The sequence below is a fragment of the Parasteatoda tepidariorum genome, chromosome 2 (assembly GCF_982258835.1).
Source record: "Parasteatoda tepidariorum strain Cologne lab strain chromosome 2, Ptep-v5.0, whole genome shotgun sequence".
Taxonomy (NCBI): Eukaryota; Metazoa; Arthropoda; class Arachnida; order Araneae; family Theridiidae; genus Parasteatoda; species Parasteatoda tepidariorum.
In genome coordinates, this window is record NC_141756.1 from 56,169,152 (window position 1) to 56,179,123 (window position 9,972).

At 29.7% G+C, this 9,972-nt stretch overlaps 1 protein-coding gene across 1 annotated transcript in view; it reads right to left on the minus strand.

The window, feature by feature from the left end:
- Positions 1-9,767, minus strand: part of LOC110282461 (uncharacterized) — a 62,294-nt gene extending 52,527 nt beyond the window's left edge. Inside the window, exons 1-3 of the mRNA XM_087156578.1 lie at positions 9,442-9,767; positions 6,107-6,212; positions 5,244-5,326 (exon numbers count right to left, since the gene is read on the minus strand). Of these exons, the coding sequence (XP_087012704.1) occupies positions 5,244-5,326; positions 6,107-6,212; positions 9,442-9,767 (515 nt within the window). The remainder of the gene's footprint in view (positions 1-5,243; positions 5,327-6,106; positions 6,213-9,441) is intronic.
- Positions 9,768-9,972: the final 205 nt, after the last annotated feature.

The following is a 9,972-nucleotide window of genomic DNA, read 5'->3' on the forward strand; positions in this document are numbered from 1 at the left end:
AAATAATTATTATAGTTAAGAATATTGAAAAAGGGAATGTCTTTAAAGGGATTAAATAAAAAATTTTACCAGAATTCTTTTTATTCTTTTTATTTTTATTTTTTATTTATTTATTTTTTTTGTGTGTGTGCGTTCCACAAAATTGTATGGTTTCTAAAACTTAGATATAAGTGATAAATTAATGTGTTAATAAAAATCGACAATAATTTTGCAAATAGAATTGATTTTATAAAGATTAGATTTCCTCACTCTCAACACTTTTCCTCCTTCACTGTGGATTCGACAAATCCAGACCGCCTTACGTTCCAGTATGGCGTTGGAATATTGTCTACAGAAAGAGTAAAAGTGTGCAGAGTAGGAAACGTAACATATATATATATATATATATATATATATATATATATATATATATATATATATATATATATATATATATATATATATATATATATATATATATATATATATATATATATATATATATATATATATATATATATATATATATATATATATATATAAATAAAAGGTAAATATGCTGTTCTTGCCAGTAAGAAATTAACCGATGTATATGGAGAAGATGTGTTAACAGTACGCCAGTGCCAGAACTGGTTTGCAAAACTTCGATCCGGCAATTTTGATGTCGAAGATGCACTACGTTCTGGAAGGCCGGTTGAAACAGATGAAACACGATAAAAGCATTAGTTGATGCAAATCGGCGGATAACAACACAAGAGATTGATGAGAGGTTAAATTTGTCGAATTCAACTGTTTATGACCACTTGAAAGGCCTGAGTTTAACCTCGGAGCTCGATATATGGGTTCCCCATGTTCTCACGGATAGAAATTTGTGTCGTTGCTTTGACGTCTGTGATTCGCTTCTCAAATGTTCATTTTTGAAATGCATCATTACTGGGAACGAAAAATGGGTTGTCTATAGCAATGTCAAACACAAGAGATCATGGAGCACAAAAGATGAACGGGCTCAAAGTATTTCGAAAGCCAATATCCATCAAAAAAAGGTGATGCTGTCTGTTTGGTGGGATTTTAAAGGAATAGTTTTTTTTAGCTTTTCCCGGATAACACAATAATTGATTCTGAAGTCTACTGACATCAGCTGGACAAACTGAATGATGCACTTCAACTGAAAAGGACAGAATTAATCAACAGAAAAGGAATAGTGTTCCACCAAGATAATGCGAGACCTCATACATCTTTGGTCACTCGCCAAAAACTTTTACAGCTTGAATGGGATACACTACCACAGCCACCACATTCCTCAAATCTGGCGCCTTCGGATTATAATTTGTTCCAGTCACTGCAAAATTGTTTGGACTGTAAAACCTTATATCTAAGCAATGTGATATCTTCACTTATATCTAAGATTTGGAAACCAAATATCTTTGTGGAACGTAAAAAAATGCAATAGATTTAGTAGATATAGATAGATAGATAGATATTGACTGGCCGTACCTTGTTAGTGAAACTGTATTATTAGAATATGGCGGCACAGTAACTGTTCTCTAGAGATGTAGGACGCTTAAAAGTTTAAGAACAGGGCAAGAACGCTTGCAGGAAATGATTTTTAAATTTGAGCTGAGTGGTTGACAGAGCCAAAAATTCCGTAGAGGGAGGAAACCAGTTGCTGTGGAAAGCTTACTAACTGCACTAGAAGAAAGATCCATCAGTAATAGTGAGAGAGACTGTAGTGCACGAGACATTGAGATCAATCAGTACGGTAGCATTGAGAACTATTCTGGGAGAATCTCCGTACAAAATAACCCATATCTACGAGTGTCTCGCTGCAAACCTTCCAAAACTAGAACATTGCAAGTGGATATCGCATGATAATACATCATTTTGCAGACAAATGAGGCTCACTTCTTTTTGTAGAACGAAGACAATGAATATGAAGACAATGATTTACCGAATATGTGCAACAGTAAATCTGAAAATTTCTCAATTTTTTCCTCTTTTTCCATAAAAGTAACTGTGATTTACGTCAGAGTTTCTTATTTTATTTTATAACAATCGTTTAGCAGCCGACCCAATTTTTGTCTTTACTACTACTAAAGTTCTACTCTATAGCCTTATAATCTTGAACCCAGTCCAGAAGACAAGGAAACTCCTGGATCGAATATAGGGAGAAATTTGCCTTCGTTGAAGACTTTTTGAGGAAACTAACCCACATTTGCGTTACACGGTGAGGAAAAACACGAAAACTTTCCACGTTTAGCCTGATGGCGTGGGGACTCTAAACCATTATCCGTCTACCACAGAGGATATTTTACATCAGCACTTTTGTCGGAGTGAGCTGGGTGCTATATATACACAATATATATATATATATATATATATATATAATACAAAAGTATTAGTAAAAACATTAACTCTTTTCATAAAATGTCTTTGGTAAAGAATAGGTGTACAGATATTCTATTTTGGAACTTCAAGGCTGAAAACATACCAATGAATAATAATTAGATTTATGTTTCAAAGGAGTGATTTTTAGAATCTTTTCCTCTTTCACTTCCATATTAGGAAGCATTGAATGATTTTCTTAATGTTTGGATTACAAGGTATGCGACGATTGAGCCTCTTCACCTCATTGTCTGTTAGCACTTAATGCAGGAGCGATCGTTTTTGCGTGGCTCTTGCTGTATGATGTATTCCATGTAAGATGTGCCGGAACCATCCGGTGTTTTGTCCACCCCCCTCCCTTGGGGAAAGCGGATGTGAAATGTTAAAAATCTCACGAAATATGACAATTCACTGTCCCTTGCTCCAAGATCTAATACTATAACACTAAAAGAACTTTTTTTTTAAAGAAAATTCATAAATTGCATTGCTGATAGCATCTTAAAATGACTTTGCACTAGCATTGACTGTTTTGTATAGTTAAAAAATTTCATTGAACTTCAAAATGTCATTTTCCTGGCATGTCCCAAACAATGCTTCCAATGATAACTTTTTCAGGATCCCAACCAGTGTAAGCATTTCTAGAATATACGCAGAGGGTATTATTTACAAAAACTTCGTTTGAAACAATTTTTTCTGTCAGTAATTTGTTTGTCGCAAGAAAATCTTTCATTTTCCTGACTGCTTTTATTTAGTGGTTAATAACCAAAATAGATAGAGCCAGCAATCAAAATCTTATGTTAATAGATTGATTAGATACCCTCCTATATGAACATGCCTTGTTGCAAGAATAAAAGTACCAATTTTCTGGTTCAAAATCTATTTCAAAAAATTTTTCAAGGTGAGTAGGTTTTTGTGTTGTCATTTTCCTGGCTTCTTGAAATCATTAATATCATAAACTACATAGATTTATCTGAGTTATTTTAAGAAATCCTGTTGTTTTCTGCAGAATGCAAACGTCTTATACCAAAATATTAAATTAAGGTAAAGTTATGTGCTATAAAATGGCGAATTTGTCATTATCCTGGCTGTCATTTTCCTGGCTTATGAATTCCAGGACATTGGAGTGTACCAAAAAATTTTTTTAGCTACTAATACTGCAAAGAGGAAAAGCAAATACTGTCCTAATACCAAGTTTATGTATGATTGTTATATGATTGGATGTAATCAAAGTTATTTATTTATTTAATGATTGATTATTATACACAAATTTATTCTGTACATATCAGCAGCAAAAAAAATTTGATTCTTTCTACTGTGGATAAAAAGAATTAATTTAAGCAATTTATGGTCGATCTAACATAAAGGCTTCAGTTGAGTTACTTACTATTAACTCAAAATGACTGTTTTTTAAACTTCTAAGCTAATATGTCATTTTCCTGCCATTCAAGATTTGGTGAATTTCTATTGTTTTTTTTCCTCAAGTAAATGTCAATAAACTACACTGCTGTCTCTAAGATATTAATAAATGTAACCAAAGAGGTATACAAAAAAAATTTATATATATATATATATATATATATATATATATATATATATATATATATATATATATATATATATATATATATATATATATATATGTATATATATGTATATATATGTATATATATATATATATATATATATATATATATATTGTATATGTATATATATGTATATATATATATATATATATATATATATTGTATATGTATATATATATATATATATATATATATATATATATATATATATATATTGTATATGTATATATATATATATCTATATATATATATATATATATATATATATATATATATATATATATATATATATATATATATATATATATATATATATATATATATATATATATATATATATATATATATATATATATATATATTGTATATGTATATATATTGCATACCAGATGTTTAAGCAACTGTCACGCAAATTCGAGATATTGCGACTTAGTGGTCCTTGAACTCTGAGCTGCCGATCCATGACATCCCAAATGTGTTCTATCGGATTGATATCCGGAGAGTTAGGCGGCCAGGACATTAACTGGAATTCAGCATCATGTTCCTGGAACCACTCCAACGCAATTTGAGCCTCGTGGCACTGGACGTTGTCCTGCTGGAAAATTCCATTTCCGGCTGGAGAAACAGAGGCCATGTAAGGGTACAACTGGTCCGCAATGATGTTCAGATTCCCTGTAACATTCATGGTCTGCTCAACCACTGCCACGGTTCCCAGATACGCCCAAGAGAACGTCCCCCAAAGCACCACCGGCCTGTGTATGACCTACTGTACATTGAGGGAGCAACTGTTCGCCAGGAAGACGGCGTATCCTGACACGGCCATCGGCGTGATGATTGACAAACCGTGACCAGGCAACTCTCTCCCACTGATCCATGGACCAGTCGCGAGCGTGTGGTCGTCTAATACCATGTCGTCTTCTGTTTTCACCGTCATTCATTCACTTTGCATAAGTACTAACAACTGTAGATCGCGAACAACCCACGAGTCGTGCAGTTTCGGAAATAGTTGTTTCGAGCCTTCGAGCCATTACAATCTGCCCTTTATCAAAGTCGCTTAGATCCGCAGCCTTTTCCATCACACCCAGAAATAAGTGAAAGAATAATTCTTCAAACTCTCCAGCAACAGTTAAAAAAGAACGTCCACCTGATCACGTGGCTTCCACGCCATTCAGGAGAGTTCATTGCATAATCTATTATTTCATTTGCCATATTTTTTAAAAATAAAATAAGAAATGAAAAAAAATTAATTTTTTGAGTCATAAAAATTCAAAAATTTTTATGTAATTAAAAATAGCTTACTCGCTAAGTTCAAGATCGAGAAAGTTAAATCCAAGCTCGGAAACATCTGTTTGATTAACTTTCTTTATGAACTCTTCTTTCACCTTTATAAAAATATTTCACATAAATTAACAGTTGAATTAACTATAGTCAAAATTATGTCAAATTTCATTCTTGTGTCACAAATATAAAAAAGAAAGACTTAGTGTTAAGAATTTTTTTCATTTATTTTCTAGCCTCTTTTCATAAGTTTATCTTTCAAAATAGGCGACAATAAAATGCATTTAATTTAACTTTCGTTCATTTCTATCATTACAAATATAATAAATAAAAATTAGGGTACAAATTTTTAAAGAAACTTAAAAGCATTACACACTTTTTATGCAAAATTTAATTTAATTTAGCAATTAAGGGTCATATTTGAAGTGAAAAGTTCTCATGCAGATCAATAGGCTATTAAATTGTTTTGAAAAAGTTCAATGAGGATACTGAATAACACAAATGCTAACATAAATACCACAATTCAAAAAGTTCCATTTTTACTGTAACTATTACGCTAAATAGATGCGCCTTTAATACTCTTCAATTTATAAACGATTTTTTTTCCAAATTTTATCACACGTTTGAATTTTTATAAGTCAACCATTATTATTTATAACTTATAAAATTAAAGAAAAAATTATCACTACTAAAGAAAAAAAACTAAATCATTAAAGTTAAAAATGAACTGTTAGAATATTAAAATACTGTTGAAACATTAATAATTATTTTTAGTGAAACATGTAAGTACATACTTTCAAAGTATTTGGAAGAGCAGTTAGTAAAACTTTTTAATGAACAATTTCGAATAATAATAAATACTTAAAATTAAAGAAAAATCGTACCGTCATATTATTTTTTTCACAGTAATCTCCATTGATTTCGCAAAATTCCTCTGTTGTAGGAATACAGTGATCCTCATACTTTTCACAGTATTTTTTTCTGCTGACTCTGGAAAAAGCAATGTAGGGTTTAAGTTAGTTTATTCAGATGAACTACCAAATCAATCATTATATTTGATTTAAACATTTACGCTCGAATTCATGATTATTGCAGTTTTTAGTTCAGTTTATATGCAGTTGTTATGCAGGATATCAAGAAAAAAAATGAACACGATTGAATTATCTTAGGAAAACTACCTTTAATGGATGCCACAATAAATTAAACTTTTCTAACGTTCTTTAAAAACCTATATAATGAAGTCCTAATAAGTTAATCCACATTCTTTGTGAGGGTCCAAACGAAGGGACGTTTTAAATCATTGATTTTTGAACTCGAAATTACTATTTTCCGAAAACGCCAAGTAGAAAATCATCCATAAAAAATAATTTAAAAACTGTACAGGTCAAATTTTTAAAGCATTTTTATTATGCCTTTGAATTTTTTGGAACCTTTTTATTGTTGAATAAGCCAAATTTGTTTTGTTTGGCAAAACAGCATGAGGAATTTTCAAAACATATGTTTTGAATTCTTGGTGCCATTTTTCCCTTTTATGTAAAATTTCTTCTGTTCTGTAGAAAAGAAAAAAGTTAAAATTGAAACCTTGTTTCAATTTTAATATATATATATATATATATATATATATATATATATATATATATATATATATATATATATATATATATATATATATATATATATATATATATATATATATATATATATATATTGTATATATATATATTGTATATATATATATATTGTATATATATATATTGTATATATCTGTATTCACATTTAAGATTTAATTCTTGAATTTAAGATCGTGTCAAAATTCTGGGTCTGAATATTTAGATAAGAAAAAAAATCGATCGAATTTCATCAAGGCGTGAAAAAGTTAAATAAAACTAACTGATCTGCAATCAAAAGTCAATTTTAATTTCCAATTAAATGTGTCATATGAATGTAAAGACTGATTTTAAATTTTTCACGAAAACCCCCATTCACTTTTTTATGCCGTTATTTAGTTCTTCAACAACGTTATTAAGCAAAATAATTTCTCAAGATATATTTTTTGCTTTAAAATTAATTTACTGCTTTATATATCTGTATTTAAAAAAAAATTAAAACAAGTAAAATTGTTTTGTTTTGGCAAAAAAATCCATTAGAAATTTTTATTTCAAAATACAATTTTCATTTCCCACACCCATTAAAAATCTATTACAAAATCCATGCCAAAATACAACGATTGCTGCCACAGCGATAATTAAAAACTGCAAATAAATACGCAGTTGGATTTTAACAAAACTTATAAATTGTTCTATTACCCACCACGATTGCCATTGAGCCAATTAACATTTTTTGTTAAAATAGTATAATAGCATATATTGTGCCGAGAATTTCAGGAACAAAACCCCTGCTATACTGCTGCTGTTCTGGTTTGCATTTAGGCAATGGGGGGAAAGGGTGCTTCTTCTTGTTTTCCAGTGGCGCCATCTGTGGCCAAGAATTTGACTTCTGCCACGCATTTATGTCAGAACCAGTTTATAGAGAGGAACCAGTCATACATCTACAGATCGTAATTTTGACCTAAACCAGTGAACGATCAATCTCCAATTCATATCCCTCAGATGTATGATATCATTATACTGATGTTGTCGATATAGTTATACCTGAAAATGCTTCAGTACGATAATACTATATACGAAAATATCGGTAAGTGCTAGCATGTAAAAGGCAAAAACTAAATCCTCCAACTCTCTTACGGCAAATAAAAAAAATAGTTTCATATAATTTAATATTTTGCATTTGGCCTTTTAATACGCAAAAAATGATTATTTATAACCGACAATGGAGGGGAATGAATTAAACTTGGCAATGGTAAAAACTGTTGTTCTTTTAATTTATAACTACGTAATTGCTTCGAAATAGACGGAATAAACTTTATATATGATTTCATATCAGTAAAAACTATCAACAAATTGATTGGTGAGTGATATTTCGTCTACTTTTATTTTATAAAATTTGAAAGAAAACTCGTATGACTAAAAATTTGTAACTCTATTTTTTATTAAATAAACTCATGTAGTTAATATGCGATAACTCCTTTCCTCTAATAAATTTTTATTAGAGAAAACTGAAAAGAGTGAAGAGATTTTTATATTCTTTTTATTCTCCACAAGTTGTGGTGAGTTATAAAAAAATGCTATTTATAATTTTTTTTATTGTGAAATAACTTGCAAAATGTTATTTATCTCTTATTATACAAAGTAAAAATTGATTTATTTGAAGGCGATATGCATTTTACGAACATTATATTTCAAATTTCCTTTCATATTTCAAATCACTTTTAGTTTCTTTTCATTCACGTCTGGCAAATCTTGAAAATAGGCGCCTTTTTTTGAGCACTTTAAACATGGTGATTGTTCAACAAAGGGAAGGATAAATACTTAGTGCTATGTAGACTAAATCAAAAAACGAACGAAGAAAGTACAAAATTGGCATATTATAGTTTCAGTTCTATAAACAAGAACCTTACTACTCGTTAGTATCTACACGTCAAATGAAGGTAGAGAATAAATGAATTAAAGAGGTAAACGCGTGTAGAGTGGTTAAAACCTATAGGGACGGAGTAAACGACTTACTTTTGTGCTCTTTCTCTTGTGATACGCTTTTTTTTTTATTTCTTCATGCCGATTGTTATTTCCAATTTATATATTTTTGAAGCAACTGAAGTTTTTAATCAAATAATATCTAACCACTTTAGTTTCTTGGGAATATTTCTATAATGTTTTGAACATTTTCAACAAAAAAGGTTAAGAATAATCAAAACAAGTAAAAAACATTCTTTTTGTGAAAATATTTCCGTTTCCGCGAAAGGCAGATACAGGCTTATGCATATTAAAAGAACGCTAAATCTTATAAAGATTGCCAATACAGAAATTTCTGTTATAGACAAAAATCCATTTAAACCAGATTCAGTCTTATGCCTAATTTACTGCGTAAAGACTGTGATTACGGACTATCCATACGAAATTAGTACAAAATTTATATTATTACAAGCATAATTTTTTTAAATTATATAAATCACTATCTATAAAGTTTGTTTAAAAACTTTAGCTCATAATTTTCAGCTGTTTTTGAAAAAAATGAAATTGTTTTCCCATAGAGTCAGGAAAAAAATTGTTGCGTTAACTTGACGACCATTTCTACTTTATATAGGATATATAAATTCACTTACTTTAAACTGCTACAGAATGTGTACGCAGGTAATAAGTACTCCCCCGTCAAGCGAATATCCATGCTGACTACTGTAGGATATTTATAAACGTGTAAAAGAAAAGTAGTGACTTGATAGGCGAAACCACTAAAGAGAAATAAAATAAAGATTCCTTTGAGTAGGTTCTTTGGTTCTTTAAACTTGCTTAAAAACTTGCTTTCATAACTTGCAACCTGCCTTTTGGCTTGAAGAGATGAAGTGCGCACCAAAGATCCAATAGACGCTACATCTTTTTTTAAATCATGCAATTCTTTTGTCAAATTCTTCATTTTTTCTTCCTCTGTCATTGTCGAAGCTATCGAAAGATAATATTTAAATTAAATAATGCAATATTTTAATGGAATACTGCTTAAAATATATATATATATATATATATATATATATATATATATATATATATATATATATATATATATATATATATATATATTACGGCCAAAGTCCGAAATAACTGAAACTATCAGTGAATATTTTACTTTGTCGGCCTTCTAA